This window comes from Poecilia formosa, unplaced genomic scaffold (genome assembly GCF_000485575.1).
Source record: "Poecilia formosa unplaced genomic scaffold, Poecilia_formosa-5.1.2 Scaffold120, whole genome shotgun sequence".
In the NCBI taxonomy this organism is placed as follows: domain Eukaryota; kingdom Metazoa; phylum Chordata; class Actinopteri; order Cyprinodontiformes; family Poeciliidae; genus Poecilia; species Poecilia formosa.
The window spans coordinates 54055-74047 of record NW_006800059.1 but is presented as its reverse complement, the minus strand read 5'-3'; the positions used below and the strand labels follow the sequence as shown (position 1 = coordinate 74047).

At 40.2% G+C, this 19993-nt stretch overlaps 2 protein-coding genes across 5 annotated transcripts; one reads left to right on the top strand and one right to left on the bottom strand.

Moving 5' to 3' along the window:
• The first annotated feature begins 274 nt into the window (after window positions 1-274).
• On the top strand, window positions 275-17271 carry LOC107837176 (calmodulin-binding transcription activator 1-like). 4 transcript variants are annotated; one of them, XM_016675727.1, is made up of 13 exons: window positions 279-634; window positions 778-974; window positions 1070-1148; window positions 1236-1584; window positions 2410-2885; window positions 4712-4890; window positions 6083-6326; window positions 7089-7160; window positions 7254-7274; window positions 7362-7561; window positions 7842-7916; window positions 9476-9506; window positions 11661-17271. In XM_016675727.1, the coding sequence occupies exons 1-13, from the start codon at window positions 449-451 to the stop codon at window positions 11691-11693; spliced, it is 2142 nt and encodes a 713-aa protein (XP_016531213.1). In that variant the 5' UTR covers window positions 279-448; the 3' UTR covers window positions 11694-17271. The 4 variants fall into 4 exon arrangements, with proteins under 4 accessions (XP_016531215.1, XP_016531216.1, XP_016531213.1 ...); XM_016675728.1 differs by lacking the exon at window positions 9476-9506; XM_016675729.1 differs by lacking the exons at window positions 7089-7160; window positions 7254-7274; window positions 7362-7561; window positions 7842-7916; window positions 9476-9506 and having other exon boundaries at window positions 275-634.
• Window positions 17272-17657: 386 nt separating this feature from the next.
• uts2b (urotensin 2, beta) lies at window positions 17658-19669 on the bottom strand. Its single transcript, XM_007560748.2, has 4 exons — window positions 19323-19669; window positions 18860-18985; window positions 18665-18708; window positions 17658-18045 (listed from the first exon to the last, which is right to left on the bottom strand). Exons 1-4 carry the CDS (start codon window positions 19630-19632, stop codon window positions 17932-17934), a joined length of 594 nt encoding a protein of 197 aa, XP_007560810.2. The 5' UTR covers window positions 19633-19669; the 3' UTR covers window positions 17658-17931.
• Window positions 19670-19993: the final 324 nt, after the last annotated feature.

The following is a 19993-nucleotide window of genomic DNA, read 5'->3' as shown; positions in this document are numbered from 1 at the left end:
AGAAAAACTTGGAAATTCATCTGTTTTTATTTTTTTATTTTTTTTTATAAAGCCGTTGTACATGAAAGATCAACTCTTTCATGTACATGAGCTCTCTATCTTTTAAAGTTTCTCATTGATAGTTTTTTTCATTTTCACTGGACAGGTTATTTATGAAACGATTATTATTGTATAGTAGGTCAACTTTGCTTCCTCTGTAAAATGGAGTTGGAGTTGGAGTTGGAGTTGGAGCTCCTACATGGATGATTGTAAGCCTCCTGTTGTCACTGTGACATCCCCAGAACTCTTCAAAGCACCATATTGGTGCAGCTTGTGGTGCATACTTGCGTTGTCAGGATTAAGGCCTCTTTGTGCTGGAATGAGCAAACTGACATTTTTGTTTCCTCACAGCTGATGCTGACGCATTCTTCTTCTGTCTCCCACTTTCTGCCCAGATAACCAGTTCAGAATGTCAATCCTGGAGCGCTTGGAGCAGATGGAGAGGAGGATGGCGGAGATGGCCAGCCACCAGCAGACAAGCAGTGCTGGGAGTGGCGGCGCTGGAGGAGGAGCAGGAGGAGGAGGCGGAGGAGGGGGAGGAGTAGGAGGAGGAGGCGGAGGAGGAGCCGGAGGAGGGAACAACAGTCAGTCACAGGTAAAAAGCCTCATCATGCTGGACGATTATCGTTGCACGTGGCAGAACCCAGCACGCTCATTAAACTTTTCTATCACTTATTGATACAAATACTGCATGAAACAAAATATTTTTTTAACAGCAGTTTGTGTTTTGTTTTTGAGTGTGCATCTGGCCAGACGCAGGCCAGCAGCTCCTTTGAGAGCCGTGTTGTAGTGGTCTGTGAGAAGATGATGAGCAGAGCTTGCTGGGCCAAGTCCAAACATTTAATCCACTCCAAGACCTTCAGAGGGATGACACTCCTTCACCTGGCTGCTGGCCAGGGCTACGCCACCCTCATTCAGACTCTCATCAAATGGCGGTGAGAATGAAATTATCCAGCATGCTCTGTAACCGCCACTGTAATTCATCATGACAGTGCACCACAACAAACATCATTTTCTCTCTCTTATGCAGCACTAAGCATGCTGATAGTATTGACTTGGAGCTGGAAGTGGACCCTCTAAATGTTGATCACTTTTCCTGCACGCCTCTGGTGAGTACCAAAGCTCTCCCTTTGAGGAAAAAGTCTGCAACTTTTCTGACTTGTTTGCTGCTGCTCTTTTGTCTGTTTACAATCCAGATGTGGGCGTGTGCGCTTGGTCATCTGGAGGCAGCAGTCGTCCTGTATAAATGGGACCGGCGGGCCCTTGCCATCCCAGACTCCTTGGGCCGCCTGCCCCTGTCAATTGCTCGCTCTCGTGGCCACACCAAGCTGGCTGAGTGTCTGGAGCAACTGCAGAGGGAAGAGCAGCAGCCGCCCGCCTCTCTACCGCCAACGACTCGCATGTCTTTCTCCCCAGCCCCCGATGCGCCCACCTCCGACAGCTGGATGGTCAGCTGGGCAAATGACAGCATAGTAGCACCTGGCAGCAAGAAGGGAGGTCCTGCTCACACAATAACCACACCCAGCACCACCAGCCCCAACCCAGGTTAGTCTGTTTACAGAAAGATGTGGGCTACCTGAAGTGCTAACCTTTTTTCAGTTTTGCCACGTGACAGTGACAAACTTCAATGTGTTTCATTGCAATTTTATTTAATGGACAGAGACACGATTGTGGACTGAAAACAAAATGATTTATGGTTCATGCACTTTGTTTTAAATAAAAATGTAAAAGGTGTGATGTTTACTCTGACACCCAAATCAAAAACCAGTGCATCCGACTAGCTGTGAAGGTCACATACACTGCAAAACCACATTTTACAGACTTTTTATCTAGTTTCTCTTGCAGATACCTCAGTGTACTAAGATGCTTAATAAGACAAAACAAATTTACTACTAGACTTTTGAAAATATATAGGAACTCTCTTAAAGTCAATAATTCTTGAATATTGACAAAAAATACTAGTTCCTCTGGGAGATTTTTATTTTTTTAATTTAACATTTTTAAGTGAAAAGAGCTGCCAGTGGAGCTAGTACTTTTTATCAATATTTAATAATGGACTTCAAACAGATTCCTATATCTTGCTGAAAAGCTGCTTGTAAGTTAATGTTGTCTTCATTCAACTGTACTAAGATGCTTCTAAAAAAAAGGTGAAGAGAGTTAAATACAGAGCAAATCCATGTAGAAAATCTGAAATCTGAGCCTGAAACACGCAGCCAGAGCTGCAATCAGCTGGTTTTGATCAGAGCACAATGAAGTCAGATGAAATCCAGTAGAGCACATTGACGTTTTGCAAGTCTGTAGTCTCGACTTAAAAGTGCCAATGGAGTCTTCAGCTAACAGTGTCACTTTATCTCGTTTTTTATTTTGCAGATTTAAGAAGGCCAAGATCAGAACCTTCTAACTGCTACAGCAGCGAGGGCCAGAGAGATCTCCCATTGGCTAAAAAACATAAACCCAACCCGGAATTATTTCATAATCGACCCGACAAGCCCATGTCTGTTCCTCTGAGCCTGGAGCAGCAGCAGCTCCACAAACTGTCCTCCAGCACCAAGAGCATGTCTGCGGAGGGTCTGAGCGCTGACAAAAGTCTACCAACAGGAGGCAGCACCGGGACAACCAGGTGGAGCTCCAGAGAGAGTTTCTCCCACAGCAGCATGGGGAAGAAAGCGCTGGGCATCAGTGGAGGCAGCAGCTTAGGAAAAGAGAAGCTGGTCAACCGACTGCGGCAGCGGGAGCAGCTGGGCATGCTGGTTATGGCGGACAGAGAAATGGCAGATTCAGAACTGCTGTCGTATCGAGAAGATCTGGAGAACCAGGACTGTCTCACGCAGATGGATGACCTGCAGGTGAGCAGAAAAGAGTGAAAAAGCCATCTTGGTGTGTGAACTCCAACTATAGTGCAGCAGAAGGATAAATTTAATAGATGAACCTACATCTGGACAACTTTATTTCAGATATGATGTGCAGCCTTGTACAGTAACTGTGACAACACTTACAGTAGACTGCAAAGACAAAACAAAAAAATATCAGATATATTAAGATATTTACACTACAAACTAGATCAGAAATACTTGGTAAGATTTTGTGTTTTTGTAGCGTCTGGGCTGTATTTATTGGCAAGCCTGATAAAGAGAAGGAGAAAGAAATGCAATCTTAATCTATCGCTAAAATCTATATTTTAATTTTATAACTCAAAAAAGCATGTTAAGAAATAGTTTTTAACCAAAGCATTGGTGGCACAGTGACAATTATTTGGCAGTATTCCAAATACTGGTCAACCGACTGGTCAACCAACCCAGGTTTGGCCAGACAAACAGGACGAAGTCTTAATTTTTATCCATTCTTATTAGCACAATCTCTCTAAATAGTCCAGAGTCACTGCTTCTCTCTTCAGATCTCCATTCTTTGTCCTTTGGAAGGACATACTGATGACCTATTCTCAATTTTCTGTCCACCAGACTTTTGTTAAAACTCTCTGGTTATTTTTAAGGACTTTATGATACAATGCCCTCATGCCTCATAAATTATGAGGCATGATCTTCTTTTCCACATTTTCATCCCTTGTTCCACCCCAAATCCTGCTGATGCAAACTCTGAATATAGGACAAAAAGGCTTTTTCCTGACATGCCTCCCAAACAACCAACAGCTTGACAAGTAAATGTTGTCTGATATTTATTATGGAAACCTTTTGACCTCCAGATGCCACACTATTTGCTTCAAGTCTCTAATTGTGAGCTTGGAGGAAATTGAAATGTTGATCACTCTGCATGGTGGCAAGATATATTTGAATCTTTGTCCAACTTTGTTGACCCCAACTTTGGCTTGATTAATAGAAAGTTCTACAATAACCCACAGTTTCTGGGTTGAATAGTTTTCTGTTGCTTGGTCTAGAACAAGAACTTGATTTGGACACTCTTTACGAAGTAGCCAAGTATCATGAACTAATATGCTCATGTGTCCTTTCGAGTTAAAGTCACTGGGTGTTTGTGGTGTTATTTGCTATAAAATTTGAATAAAAGCAAAAGGCAAGATTGATAAAAGCGAAATATGTTGTCCTCTACCCAACACTGTCCATATTAAAAAGATTTAGTTAGCAAAAAGGCTCCAATTTAAAATAAAAAAAAGTCCATCTACATTTACTGTCTCTGCTGTTGATCAAAATGTGTATTATTCAAACTAAATTCCTTCTATTTCTTCGAGTGGTACCAACATATTTGTTAATATTTAGTGAAAATGTGCAGACGTGAATTGATTTTCTGCAAAGCTTGTGTGCTATCAGACATAGGGTGCTGTATGCATGCACAATATTAGCACTTCCTGTATTTGGTAGGTAAAATACAACAAAGCAGCTTGGCACCCTGTCAGTGACCATCACTGCATAATAAACTCTACTTATTGATTGTCTTCAACAGCCAAGAAATCCTCAGACATCCATATCAGTCTAATTACTCCTCCAACAGATGAAGTGCTGGATTAAGTATTTCTAGCCTCTAGCAATTTCACTTTTATTACTATTATCTCCCGTCCTGTCATTAAAATCCCAAATTATTGTCTCAGTGCCAATAGCATTAAACAAGTATGCATAAGTAGCCTGCATGCAGATATTATAGTGATGAAAATTTACCAGCTGGGTGCTGACATTAGTCATCCGTGTTTTTCTCAAAACAACAGGTAAACATGATGACTCTGGCAGAACAAATCATTGAAGCAACACCAGAAAGAATCAAAAGGGAGAACTTCAGCACTGCGGACTCTGGGCCTTTAGACACATCGGCGGTCAGCACCACCATGAACTGGCTAGCCAGCTACCTGGGAGACGTAGAGCAGCTGCCAAGCATCATACACCTGCGGTAAGGAGGACCGTGGAAAAGGGGAGACACAGCGGGTCTCAACAGACTTCAAGCTGCTGTGATATATGCATAAAACAAGTTTTTTTTTATGTCTAAACATGAGATTTTGATTATTTTTTTCATATATATATTTATTTTTATATCTCAAAAACTCGCCATGGGTCTGTACTCTTTTAAATACAACATTTGATTTGTAGATGTCATAAGAAAACCAAATGATATATTAAATAAAGTTTGCATATCTGAGTAAAAACTGAGATGTTGTTTCATTTGCTGAAATAAAAAAAATGGAATATAAGAAAAAAAAGGCTTGTATTTCAAAACTCTTTTGAATGTCATCAAAAAACGTACTTTCTTTACAATTTTAAAGAAAAAAGACACAATGTTGAAGTGAGAAACAAAAAGAAACACTTTTTTTGCCAAATCCATACAAGTATGGCTCTTGTGAAAAGGTTTTTGTTCCCCCTAGAGATTTCTTCTGTTTAAATATTTCAGATCATCCAACTTATTCTAATTTCAAAGACAAAATGTGTCAATTCAAAATGTATTTCCAAACCAATCTGCGACAAAGTAAACCTAAATTGTTACATTTAATTCAACCCCACTCCAGGTTTTTCAAAGTCAGTGTTTGAGGTTAAAATCTGGAGCATTAATATATTTCAGATCATCAAAAGCAAAAAAAGAAGCGATCTGGGTAACACTTCATTTGAAGGGGTGTGCATGACACTGTCATAGACATAACACCTGTTATGACGATGAAATAGTCTTTATTTACAACTGTTTACAACTGTTGTCATGAAGTGTCACCCAGTAAATAATGACACAGTTAATGCAAAGTTGCACTAAAAGTTGGATTAAAAGTCCATTAAAAGTGTAAACTGTGCATTTTTCTGTCAATAATGACCATTTTAATTCAAGTTAAAATTTGCATTAAGAGTCTACTTTGCATTAAAAGCGTCGTTTTTTTACAGAATGACACTTCATGGCAACAGTCATAAACATTCATGAGGACTCCTTCATATTCGTGTCAGTCTTATGCACACCACTTCAAATACAGTGTTTCCGAAATCTCTTAGTTTTTTCTGGTTTCATCTCATAATGTCAACGCACATTTATAGACAATAATATATAGAGAAAACTAAAATAGCTTAAAAGGGTAAATTAAAAAAGATCAATTGTGTTTTTTTGGTAGATCTCTGTACAATGAGCCACTGACACCATCACCTAACCCTAACCTGAGTCCTCGGGGGTCTCCGCTCAGAGAGGGCCCGTTGGAGCGGACCGCGGTTCCTTCCCCGTCCGACTGGAGTGAGTTCATCAACGCCTCCAACAGCAAAGTGGAGCGAGACCTGGCCCAGCTGACTCTGTCAGACCCAGAGCAGAGAGAGCTGTACGAGGCTGCCCGATTGGTCCAAACTGCCTTCCGCAAGTACAAGGTACAGTCCCGGTGTTCAGGCCCTGAAAGCTGTCTATGCTGTAGCCCAGACTCATAGAGCTACAGGCTGAGGATTGGTGTAACTGGGTGGATCTGTTTTTGGATTTTAGGGATGAAGGATTCCCTTTAATCTGGCTATGGATTGAAGTTCAGCATATGTAACGTGGCTTATTACCTATTTTGTCTTGTGTTGTACTGTTTCTAACCATGGTTTCAACTGATTGATTTCAGTCTCTATATTTGTCTAATTCTCTGTATGTCTATTTTTAACTGTATCTTAATATTAAGAGGAAACACAAATCTGTCCCTGTGGTTCCAGCATGGAAAAGGTGGCTTGAGCAGAGCATGGCCTTGCTTAGGGGAGCTGCACTGACCCCGTATCCCTGCATTACTTAGACACATTTATTAAGCAATGAGCTCCCACTTTGTCTTTGTCTTTTCTTTTCCCCTCGTTGCCCAGTCCCATTCCTGAACTCCCCACCTACCCATGAGATACTTTCAATAAGTCTTATTATCACAAACTGTTCACTGTCGTTCACAGTTGTCTTTAGCCCATCTGCCAGCTGATTCTGAGGTGACTCTCTGTTGGGCAGCAGCTCACTTCCTCCACTGTTTGACAGGTGGTCTGTCCACAAAGTGTGCTCTTTATCTGAGGCGGTCATGCGCTAACCATGACAACACCTCGGCAAGCTACACATATCCTTTGTGGCAGAAAGGAGCTCCTATTGTAACTTCTTACCTGTCCCACTCTACTTTCCGACAGGGGCGGCCTCTCCGGGAGCAACAGGAAGTAGCTGCCGCTGTTATACAACGTTGCTACAAGAAATACAAGCAGGTAGGCAACGAAAGCCACGAAATTGCATCCATGTTTGAATACGTTTAAAGAGCAAACATTCGAAACGCGTCTTTTCTTCCCCTCATTTACAAGCTAACATGGATAGCCCTAAAGGTAACTTGCTGGTCATATCCTAGCATGAAGCCACAGCACGACTTTCACCAAGCGACTCCTGACGTGTCGATGTGTTCTTCTCCTCAGTATGCACTTTATAAGAAGATGACGCAGGCCGCCATCCTTATCCAGAGTAAATTTCGCAGCTACCACGAACAGAAGAAGTTCCAGCAGAGCAGGAGGGCAGCTGTGCTCATTCAGCAATACTACCGCAGCTACAAGGAGTTTGGGAAGCTGAAGCCCCATCACCGTGGGGCTGCTGCCGCCCTGGTGCAGCACAAACTGAGGTAAACAGGGCGGATTCGCTCTGCCGTAGACTACAGGATGCGGCAAGAACCACTTCATCTTGCTACATAATGATAAAGTGACAGTTAAATTATGAGGCTTGTCTGCAGGGCTGAAAAATGCTTAATGTCTCGAGTCATTTATCAACAAAATCATTAGCAAAAATAAGTTTGAGAGATGGTGTGTAATCTCTTTTTGCTTGTTAAATACGTTATGATTTGGATCTTCTCTTTTTTTCGCTGAGTGATAAAGTTAACTCAAAGTGTTTCTGCTGTTTCACAGAGGGAGTCTGCTCACGAAGAGGCAGGATCAGGCTGCCAGGAAGATCATGAGGTTCCTGCGACGCTGCCGCCACAGGTAGGTCCAAACGGCAACCCGAGCCAGCACTCTCAATAAAAGGGCTTTTCAAAAGTATTCAACCCTTTCATAACTTTTCAAGTTGCAACAATAAACTTTAATGTGTGTTATTGGGATTTTATGTGTTACACTAAGTGTAGCTGTCTATAGTGGACATTTGTAGTCAACCCCCTTTTTCTCTGGCAACCCTAAATAAAGTCAACTTCAAATAAACTCAATGACTGAATCTTAGGGGGAATACAATAGTTCTGTGAAGGCCTAAGAAGTGGGTTACCAGTGACCAAATAATTGTGGAATTTGATATTTCGAATATAAATTTGCTTAAGGAAAGACACCAATTTTGAAAAAAACTCTCGTTTAAAAGCTTTGGTGCAAGGATGAGTGTATCATAATCGATTTATTTCACAAAACTGCAATGGAAACATTATTTTATTTTATTTTTTATTTTTTTGCACCACACCAGTTACATGATCAACAACTGGATGTTGTCACTGGCGCAAACCACAAATATATTCATTCAGAAGATTACAGTGTGCCATGTTTTTTAATGACTTATTGACCTGCGATTTTAATTGCATTTCCTATTTAAAGGAAACATCATATTTGTGACATTAGCGGAATATTGACAAAGTTCTGCACATATTTATAATGGAAACACAGCTAATGCTATTAAATGAGAAGCATCATGAAAAACCAAGCAATACTGAACAGACAATCACCTGAAAACGAAATCTTTCAAGACATGGCCGCAACTGACAGGCCACAAAAAGTCCAGCTTATAGTTTACAGCAAGCAACTTGAGGACACACCAAAATAAAACTAAATGGCCTTCATGCAAAACTCTATGTGACGTGAAGCAGCCTAAAAAACTTTGGTGGCCGCCGCATCACGTTTCCTCAGCAGGGACAGAAAACCTGTTTTGAGGTGACAGGAATGTAGATGGAGCTGAATTCAGAACAATCAGGAGAAAAATTGTGTCTGTACAAAGGAACAGAGGCGTCACCTTCCAACAGGACGACGATACTGGACAAAACGTTTCCTTTACCGTCCATCCAGTTTGATGCTTCGTGTTAGCCTCTCGCATCAAGTCCCAATAAATACATTGACGTTTGTGGTTTTAACAGGTCAAACTGTGGAAAAGTTTGAAGGGATGTCAATCCTTTTGCAAGGCACTCCAAATAAACTTCTCCGTTTCTGCACAGACGTGTAGTTTCCATTTAAATAATCAATAAGCCACGATAAGAGTAACAGCAGCAAGTACACCCCTGTCTAATACCACTTAACTCTCAATCATTTCCCACCGTGGTGATATTGCACAGTGGTGTTCTTTCTTCCATTGTATGCTACTCTAACCAGATAATTTTGTCCATCTCTTTTTTTTCTTTTGCTTGGTGTGTTAGATTTATTTATTTATTTTTCATCTTCTTGAAAATAATAACTAGTTAGAGATACCCCCATCCCTAAGCTCCACCTTCCGCCCCCAGCCGCCCCTGCCCCTCCTTCACAGTGCCTACTGTGTGCTAATAGCTGTCTGGTATTGTTTTGCTGTTTATGCCAAGCCCCTTGATGGACCATAGACTGTTCAAGCGGGTGAGTGCAGCCTCAGCAACTCAGTTCGTGACTCCCTTCCTCTCTCTCTCTCTCTCTCTCTCTCTTCTTCATCTGTTTCTCTTCCCAAACCTCTCTTATGTTTTACTATCGCTCTTTAATAAAGCTCTTGTCGCCTTCTGAAGTTTTATCCATGGCGGTCTATCCCTTTTTCTCCTTCCTCATGTTCTCCTCTCTTCCCTCCCAGTCCTTCTCATTTTCCATCACTGTTGCTTGATGCCTGCTTGCATGAAGGCTGCTGACTGGAGCCACAGGTGGACTGAGACGCTCAGATTTAGATCAGAGCCTTCCTTAACTAACAAAATGCTTATGAATGACAATGTCACTGCAACACTTACCAGAGACTTTCCTGATTCTCCTTATTTCTCTTTCTCTTCTTGAAAATTGCACTTTTTTTCTTTCTTTCTTTTTTATTTCATTTAGCTTTCTGTGGTTTTGCAAATTGCCAGTTTTACAGTGCGGGAAGCTTTTTCTTAACTCTTTTATCCTGCTGCATGTCAAGTGGTGACGACTTTGGGTCTTGCTCTTCTACTTCTAGGCATGCTATGAACCTGCTGTTCCTCTAGTAGCTATCTCTCTGGCTGGCTGGCTGACTGACTGTATGCTCTATTTCAAGCCACTCGATAGACTGCGAGGGGAAACGTTATCCCTTCAATTTCTGCTTACTGGTCTCTGTGAAGCAGCTCTGTGGGACTCATAACTTTAAAAACAACTAGCTGTATTTTAAGGTTTCCTTTAATAAGAGAAAAGCTAACCTGATCTTAGAGCAATAGGTTCTTCTGCTAAATATAATGTTGTGGCACCAGTCCTCTTGTTGGGATCAGAGGATAAACAATATTTTGTGTTTCAATGATTTCACACACAAGATCCCAGTTTCTGTGTGACTTCTTCTGTATGTTGCAGCGCTTGCTTTCTGTACAGTAATCAAGCAGGATGAACTCCATCAAATTATACTGGCGGATATCTTTATACTCCACAAACATTCCTTGAATCAAAAACTACATACACACACACACACACACACACACACATATATATATATATATATATATGTGTGTGTGTGTGTGTGTGTGTGTGTGTGTGTGTGTAGTTTTGTGTATGTTCTGTCATGTTACAGTCTTGACTCTGAAGGTGTTTTGGGGATTTTGTTTGCTAGACCAGAACAATGAAGTGGAAACGGTGCGTTGTTTACTGACATTTCACAAGCAAAAACAAAATTGTATTCAGATTTATTTTCAGTCCCCCAATTACTGTGATACACCTGATTAAAGTCCAGTGCAATTAATTGCCCTCACACACCAAGTAGCTCTTTAATATTAGATGTGTGTGACTTCATCTCTGTGTGAATCCAGTTTTTCTGTGAAGGCCTCAGAGGTTCGTTAGAGAACATCAGTGAACCGCATCATAAAGATCAAGTATCTCACCTCGCAGGTCAGAGATAAGGTTAGGAGCAGGTTTAGGTTAGAAGACAATCTGTGAACAGCAACAGCAGCATTAATCAGAGATTGCTAAAGGCTTGTTGCAACTGCAAAGAGCCTCAGCTCAGGTGGGAAACTCTAAGCTTTATCGTAGACAAAGCTGTGAAAGCCTTTCCCTTCCAGCTTTGAACATAAAGCTGGAGATACAGAGTAATGGTTTGGATAAAAGCATAGCAGTGTGACTGAATGGATCAGTCACGGATCTAAATTGAATTTAGATGCTGCTCACAGACACTCTGTGTGTTTTTCTGTCAAATAAAATCCCCCAAAATACACCATGTCTGTTTGTAACGCAGGAAAACATGAAAAGAGAAACAATATGTGTTTACAAAAATTTATAAGAAGATTGGTCGACTGATAAAGTTAGATAATCTATAACTTGTTGAGTGTTTCAAGCTGGTATTTTTTACTCAATGTAAACTCATACTCTATGTAATTCTTAGTAATGATTTTCAAGCTGTTGTAAATGACTAATTGTGTATATCTCTTTGTAAGGATTTCTTTATCTTTTCCCAGAAAAGACGTAGCTCCTGCTGACCTGAGTTCATGTTTGTTTTAGTCCTGCTTGGTTGCGTTAGGACTGTGTTTGTGTGTGTCATTTCCTGTGCAGCTGACTTCCTGTTCCGTTAACGAGTCGTCGTCTGTCTCTGTGTTCCAGGGTGAAAGAATTGAAAAGGGCCAGGGAACATGAGACCCCTCAGAAGAGCCCCCTTGCGATGTGACATCACTCTCCTGACTCCTCTTTTCTTTTTTGTTTGTACCTGAGACATTTTACAAGAGAACAGAACAAACAGAAAAAAGAAAAAAACATCGGTTCAAGCACTGCTGTTATTACTACTACTAGAGCAGTGTTACTGGTTCAACTACTATTACGTTGTATGACAGCTATTTTTGTTTTTTTTACATGTTTATTCTTTCCACTGACTTGGTGACTTCAACAGCATTATGAACTCAAAGAACCGGGGCAACGGGTGCAGAACATTGGCTTCATGGCATCTTTTGCACTTTTTCATGGACTGCTTTTTATTTTTATTTCTTTTTTTAGCTACAAAGAGGTTTTGGACAGTGATGAGAGACGACGGAGGACAGGCGATCGGTCAAACGTGAGGATCTCGAGAGATGGAAGTTAGGGCTGTTGCAGAAAATCTCAAAGGACAAGGAGACCATGCAGAAACACTCTGGGCTCTCATTGTATTTCATGGTTACTTTTTAAGACCAATAAATTCACTCAAAGACAGATTTTTCTTTCTTTTTTAACACCCACATATACCCCACTTTACAGCCAATGCTGGTGATTTAACGGTGTCCATTTAAACTTAGTATTCTTTCCAGTCCTACTTTGCTCGACCCCACCAGTCCGCCCGCCTGGGTGGGGCTACAAATGAATGTAGTGGGGTTCAAACATTCATGCTGAAGCAGATTGGGGATAAAACATTTTCTTTTAAAAAGATACTATGCTTTATTGTATGTATATAGTCCCTTTATTACTTGAATTTGTTTCATATCGTCCAATGTACTCCTTCCATCATGTCCAATGTGTTGGTGAGCTGTATCAGGCTATATGTTGTTAAATCCTACCAAGAGAAAAAAAAATGCATGACTTCTAGACAGAAAAAGTCTTTGCTTGTGTGTTTATGGTCTAACCCTTCGGTCTTTCTTCTGATTTTCATTTTATTTCCACATTTCTCTTCATAAGAGCCGTTATTATTCCTGTAATTAAGCTAATATCTGTGTTCTCCCAGTTATTTTGTTTCCCCTCCCAGAGGGGAGCAAAATGTCCTTTTTTTTTTTTTTTTTTTTTTTTTGTGTTGTAACTCTTGTAGTCATGCAGGTTGTTATTGTTCTTTTGAGTTGAACTCCGGAGCCTCTGCAGGCTTTTGAGGGGAAAATCACATACATTGCCTTGACGTCTTAGAGATTCTTTGTGGGGTCCCTAAGCTTGTCCCAAAATAGGGGTTTGACAAATCCATATTTTTTGACAATTGAGTGATTTCTGTATATAAAAGAAGGCTGCAAGTTATGTAGGGGAAAAAATGAACATGTTCCCTTACAGGGATTGTATTTTAGAAATATATTATTTTATTCATTAAAAATGGGTCGAAAACAGGTACAAGACAAAAACAGAATATTTGTATAGTTTTGTTTGAATGCTTAAGAAGTATGGTTCTATTGTTTGTACATAGTGTAAATATCTGGGATAAAGATGAGCTAAGTGCATGAAAAGTATGAACAGAGTTAAAAAGGGGGGGGAAAAAAACTAAAGCAGTAGTGGCTATGCTCTGTAAAATTAAAAATATTTCACTATTAGAGTATTTTACTTTATTTTGATTGTTCCGGAGACAAACATTTTGCTAAAGCATGATATTATTGCATATGAAAAAGTAAAAAAAAATAATGTATTTAGTGTTAGGAGAGGTCTTTAAAAATTATCTTAAATCCACTATAGTTGCTTTCATTTTTTTTGTCATTATCTGTTTGGTTTTGGGCTCCCAAGAAACTTTTGCCAATGGTGCCAAGGTATACGATTGCTATGAAGCTTAAGAATTTATTTAAGTCCATTTTTGCAGAACAGATAATCATACAGTGAAATACACGCTAAGGAACGAAAACCATAACATCCCCACTGACTGAGGATTGAAGAAAACATAAATGTAAAGGGACTCATTTTCAAACGAAGGGCATTTTAGTGCAAGTTCATATTTCCACCATCCAGATGCGCCGTAGAGCGTTGTTCATCTCCTAATATGCCACATCAGATATGTGCTTGATTTTTGTTGTCAGTGAAAATGGAATGTGACGATCACAGAGGTATCTTGTCTGAACTCAGAGATTGTAAACGGATGCCTTTCCCATTTGGACCCCGACAAAGCAAACACAGGTGTTGCTGTTCTTATCACTGAAACAGACTGAATTCATCACCTCAGCTGTGCAACCTGACGCACCGAGCTTTGATTTACCATTCATAGATTGAGGTTTGTAAAATGAAAAACGACGGCGGTTTGACCTTTTTTGCACAGCATTTGTTTTTTTTGTTTTGTTTTTGATTTTGTTTTTTTTAAGAAATGTTTCCAGTAGCGGTTGCCAAAGTCAGATGAATCCTGCAGTGTTGTCTTGGTCTTTGTGTTGTGAAATAAAAAAAAAAATAGAGCCATGATAAATAATTTTTAAACTTCCCATCAGAATTATAAGCTATGTAGAATTCAACTGAAAAACAAAGACTTTTTTTTTAAGTGATGAAACTGAATCAAAAGTTGGTTCAACATCTTGACTTAATATTTTTCCACTCCAATTTGCAAAATGTCTTCAAATCTCTATTATGTTTTCCACAGTCCTCATCAGATGAACCCACAGATTTTCTGCCGGGTTTAGTTCAGGACTCTGGCTAAGCCATTTCAAAACTATCTGAAGAAAAGAAACCCCACATCATGATGCTGCCAGCCCCATATTTTACCTTGGGATACTTTTGGGGTCGTGTAATGTTCTTTTTATACCATACCAACTTTTTGGAATTGTGGCACAGAAGTTAATTTTTTGTTCTTTGCGCGAATAAATAAGGTTTTTAGGAAGTTTTTAACCAAGACCGGATGTTTTATTCGACAGAAACCGATACAGTTTGCAAACTCCACACCTCAGTCCACAATTAAAAAGAATCTAGTAGCTTTTAGCAGCACCTGTTTGAAATTCCTGAAAATGTTTTCTGTGCTCCTGTCAGTCTCTTATTTGGAGCCTTGAACACAAATCTAGTTTTTGTGACGTTACTTCCCATATTTTCTTCCCATATCACTGCCCTCATAGCATCCTAGTTTTTACAGTTATTCTGAAAATTTGGCAAATTAAGGTTTATCATTTTTTTTATTTTTTCTTCTGGCAGGAAGTTTTGATGTAAAATCAAAAGGTGCTTGGAGAAAGTCTTAGTTTAAGGAAACACTCATGAAACCCGATTACCATGGGATTTTTTTTGACAATTACGTAACAAAATAGTTTCTCAGTTGAATTTCACAAGAGATGGGTTACATTAGAGGATGGGAAAGTTTAGAAATATACAGCATGATCTAATTTTTTATTTTTTTTACATCACACCAACATGGCTTTTCAACAAGGTTGAGTGAATTTTTATGAGAAGGCTGTATTAAACAAAAACTGGAGTTGGAAAAACTGTCAACGATGCTCATGTGATTCTAGGAAACACTGGATGATCTCAGACGTATCCATGAAAAGTCAATAAGCTAAACATGACTGTAATATATTTATGTGTAAATTATACCACTAGCCTCTCTTGTGACACACTGGACAATATCAAAACAACATAGGATGCTTAGAAAAATAATTAGAGCCTTTTAGGTGCCTATTGGCTGCTGTCTAATTCTTACTCTGCCAGAAAGTGTACTCTGTATCCAAAACATGTGAAAATTCAGCCAAGTGCCACTGAAAAACTTGATTTTCATTTGTTTATTTCTAACGTCATTAGGATCTATAGATATTTCTCTGATGTTCTGGAACAACTGGTTGTTGTCGTGCTGTTTTCCAAATCACCTGATGTGTGAACTTTATTTGCAATGTTTATGTAGAAAGTGCCTATTCATGTCCTCATAACACCAGTTGCAGAATGCATTCAGCGTACCTGAGAACGTCACACGATCAACCACCATCGCACCATTACACTCGCTCCCCTGCACAGTAGAAGTAGAGCGCTCCAGCTTCGTTTCCGTTTTTCTTCCATTTTCTACTGGAACAGCTTGACTTTTTTAGAAACGCCACGACCGGGGTTTGCTGCCTTGCGCTCATCCTCTGGCTTGTGGTCAGAATGCATAGCCAATGCAATGTTTTGGGGGAGGGGAGAAAGTGGGAGAAGGATTTATAATGCTTGCATGGTAAACTAGTTAACTGGGTGACTGAGCTGCACCTATAGCATGCTTATTTTCTTTGGACTGGTAGTCAGATAGACTTGATTAAGACATAATGTTTGCAAAACAGTAAGCAGCTGGTTTGGTGTATCATAGAGAGGAGAAACGTGATTGTAGGGGAGACGAAACCTGCAAACGAAGCCAATGACCAGTACTTGGTAGCTACGGATGTTTTCATGGCAGAGCATGAGGACAGACTTGTGTTTCGCAACAGGTTTCTCAGATGTTTTTTTTTTTTTTTTTGCTTTTTATTGTTCATTTAGACTCAGTCAGTGTACCACCAAACTCACTTCTAGGACAGATGGACACATGAGCATTTAGTGTTGGTTAACCTCCCTTTTGTATTTTACTCAGGGTGCCAAAATGGGGAGGAGGAAACAGAGCAGGACATGCATTTCACATCAGAGGAAGCTAAAACCCGAAAACACAAATGGTTAAAACAACATAGAACTGAAGGTTTCATTGGACAATGTTTAAAGTAAATTAATACAATAAATTTCCTCTTACTAACCTTGAACAGGTGGAGCCCTGAAATGGACTCCAACCATATGTAGCTCTTGGAAGACCTTTTATGAAGACCTGCGTTACTCTTTAGGCCTTTAATTTATTTAGGTGTCAAACCATAGAGGGTATTTAAGATTAGGTGTAGTTCTATGAAAACTGCAACTACAAATCTTGTTTTTTACTGCCATTTCTTGAGGGTGGGGTGACAGGCACACTTGTTTAGCACACAGCGTTGATCAGTTTTAAGATGTTCTGCAAATTGACCTGAGAATCTGCCTTTCCTCCTCTTCCTTTTTCCAAAGCACCCAAACCGCAGAAAGGTAGGCGCGTCAGGGCAACAGAACAGAAACCAGTTCTGCAGTATGATCCACGTGTTGACACAGAGCAATAAAGAAATTATTTTGTGGAGCCCTATCAGGCCTAGCAAAGTTTAAAAATGACTGGACACGTGTAGTCGACTTACTCTTTATGCAAATGCCAGTATTGCAAGACAAGCATTCAGTAGTTTATTGACAGCAATTATATGGCACCCTTTACCGAATTGCACGTTTTCATCAATTCCAAACTGAAGAGAAGAAAAAAATGGCCCTGCTTTGATAGAAAGTCATGGGTTCTCGACACTTTGCATGTGAACTAGTGTTAGATCTTTTTTCCTCTCCTCTATAGCTGTCTTTCTCTCTGTCTTTCCCTGTTATGTGACCCGAGTTTTCTCCGCTCCCTGCCCTTAGAAAAAATGTCCATCTCCTCTCGGTTCTCCTAATGTGTTATGCTTTCCTCCTTTTTCTTCCCTTTTCTTGTTTGTAAGTTTTATTTTTGTAATTGTGCATGTACAAGCGTCACTGACTCAATGGATATGTTTAAAAAAAAAAGAGATTTCTGCTGCTGAAGCCATGCAAAACATTTTGAATTGCCCTTAAAATATGGAAGATGTTTTCTGAATGCTTTATATTCTTTCTGCTGTAAAATAATAAAAAAGGAGAAAATGAAGAAAACTTGAGAACCTATTCTGCCATGTCTTTTTGCTTCGTCCTTTACTTTTATTGTTATTCTCTCACTTTCCTACCAGTACATCCATCCATCCATCCATTTTCCGTCACCCTTGTCCCTCAGTGGGGTCGGGAGGGGTGCTGGTGCCTATCTCCAGCTCACGTTCCGGGCGAGAGGCGGGGTACACCCTGGACAGGTCGCCAGTCCGTCGCAGGGCACCTACCAGTACATTTCAGTTAAAAACAACTGCAGAGAAATAGCATATTTGATACTTTTCTTTTATTTTTATTCCTCGTAGCATTTGATTTTTACATCTCAAATAACTTTGAATACATACAAAGATCTTAACACGGCTTTCCACAGTTTAAAAGTAAATCAACTGAAAGTAAAGGTTTGAGCCTTGGAAACATGTAATGTATGCATGCATGGAGTTTGATGTTTGCTTTGTCTGCCCTGTAAAAGTGTATCAAGCATATGTTTCCCTCTGGATTAAGCACTGCTTGTTGTAAGGCAGATATCCAATTAGCTCGGTTTTTAGACGCAGTACTTCCAGAAACACTCAGAATTTCCATTTCTCTTCCTTAACTGCTTACGGATGCCCAGCAAGCGGCTGTAAGGTTTCAGAAGACCTTGTTTCTCTAATAAGACCTGAAAGAGAGAATATAGTGGTTAGATATCTGTAGTACCGTGTGTAACATAAGAGTGTACAGTTTCAGTTAGAAATACGGGTCAGTTCCTTTTAAAAGTATTCAAAAGTGTTAATTAATCAGAAACCTGAATTAATTTTCCTGAAATTTCATGTGATAGTCCAATACAAGCTAATATTTCATGGGAGAAAGTATATGCTTTACAAATGTTTTTTACAAAGAAAATCTGACACATCATCCCTTTGATGAGAGGTGGTGGTGGAGGCATCGTGGTGAGGGAATGCATTCGCTTATCAGAGAATTATCGCATCGAAGTCTTTACACCATCAATTCAATGTTATTTTGTAGGGGAGAAAGACAAGGGTGCCCCATTTGTGTGATGCTGGCAGACCCTCACCTCCAGAAACAAAAAGTAATAAATGCTTTCCACACTTTTCATCTTCTCATAATGATTTTCATTTTTCCTTCAGCTGCATAATTATGCACTTTACCTTGGTCTGTAATAAAATCTGTCCAAAATGCAGCTTAGTTTGTAATTTTTCAAGAGATATTGTTTAAAGATTCTGTGGTTAAGATTTCTCTTTCCCATTTTCAGGATGTAAATGTTTGAAGTCACACACCTCTCTCTTGACTCCTCTTGGCACCAGATTTGTCGTCCTGACACCTGAGGGATAAGAACACGAGGGATTCGACACGATTCGAGATATCCATTGTCTAGCACCTTGTCTTTGCAATGTTTCCCTTCAGGCCATACCTCAAGTAGATGAACATTGTAGAAAAATGGCTTCAAATTTGTTCTTAAAAGTGTCTCTTACCATCTCTGTTAACTTCCCCAGATATAAAAGTGGAATATCGGAGAGCTGCACCGTCCTGAGGAATAAACGTTTGCTCAGGAAGAGACTCGTCATCCAGCGTTCCGATAACGCCATCCTCCACTGACGCTGAGGTCAAACATAAATTTAAAAAAAGCACATAAAAAATTTTCAAACACTGAATGTTTTCTAATCCAAAGTAAGACTTATAGTCACTTCTAATCAACAGAAAATTGACTGCATGACTAGAACCACTCACATTCCTTTGCCTGCTAGCTGAACTTTGGCAGAAAAATCACTGCTGAGCATTGCAGCACTCAGGTAATTATTTTATGGCCCCAGGTTAAGACTCTGCTGTCATTAATCTCTGAAAATTAAATTGTACCACTGAAAATGCTAATTACCCATCTTAATTGATGGATTATTTTTCATAAAAGCCATAATAGAGGCATCATCCTTTGCTCACCTGGTCCTGGATAGGGCATCTCGGCCGATTCTGTGATAGGGTGGGCCAGCAGGGTGCCAGAGGCCACAAGCACAAAGGCCCAGGAGAAGAGATGGCTGCACTTCATTACTGCCTGATGCTGTTGTGGGAAGTGGCTCTGATTTGCACGCAGATCCTCTGGTGAAGACTTCTGCATGCGCCGTGGCCCCAGTTGTTTTATATACCTCCAGCTGGGTCTACTCCTGACTGGCACGGCACACGCACACACACGCTTTTGTTTGCTGCCACAGCCGTCGGCTACTTGCAGAGTCACATCCGCTCTCGCTGGCATAAATCAACAGGGACACGCAGGTGAATTATGGGCTCAATAAGAAGACGCCGCACTGTCCCGTCTTCCAGAGCCACCGGTCATTTTATTTTACCAGCTCTTTGGCTTGATTAACCAATTTCACAGAGTTTATAAATGTTATTAAAGCAGGTGCGTAGATTGTCATGTCAACACCCACACTGGGGAGCAGGTGGCACACAAACGGCGCAGATGAATCACTTCCACCTTTATGTTACCTCTTTGTTCAAGTCTTAGGTCATCTGACTCCTAAAACCTTGTTGCATATGAAGTAGAGAGAGATCCTAATAAACCAAAGTAATTACTTCATCAGAAGTTCAGGGCAGGCTTAAGTGTTCATAACCCT

Bases quoted from the DNA above. Each gene is read 5' to 3' on its own strand.
- LOC107837176 (XM_016675728.1), top strand. From the start codon at position 449: ATGTCAATCCTGGAGCGCTTGGAGCAGATGGAGAGGAGGATGGCGGAG. The intron at 975-1,069 runs GTGAGAATGAAA...TCTCTTATGCAG, and splicing joins CAGACTCTCATCAAATGGCG to CACTAAGCATGCTGATAGTA. The intron at 6,327-7,088 runs GTACAGTCCCGG...ACTTTCCGACAG, and splicing joins CTGCCTTCCGCAAGTACAAG to GGGCGGCCTCTCCGGGAGCA.
- uts2b (XM_007560748.2), bottom strand. From the start codon at position 19,632: ATGCCAGCGAGAGCGGATGTGACTCTGCAAGTAGCCGACGGCTGTGGC. The intron at 18,986-19,322 runs GTGAGCAAAGGA...GTTTGACCTCAG, and splicing joins GATGCCCTATCCAGGACCAG to CGTCAGTGGAGGATGGCGTT. The intron at 18,046-18,664 runs GTGTGTGACTTC...TCTCTCTTTCAG, and splicing joins CAAGAGGAGTCAAGAGAGAG to GTCTTATTAGAGAAACAAGG.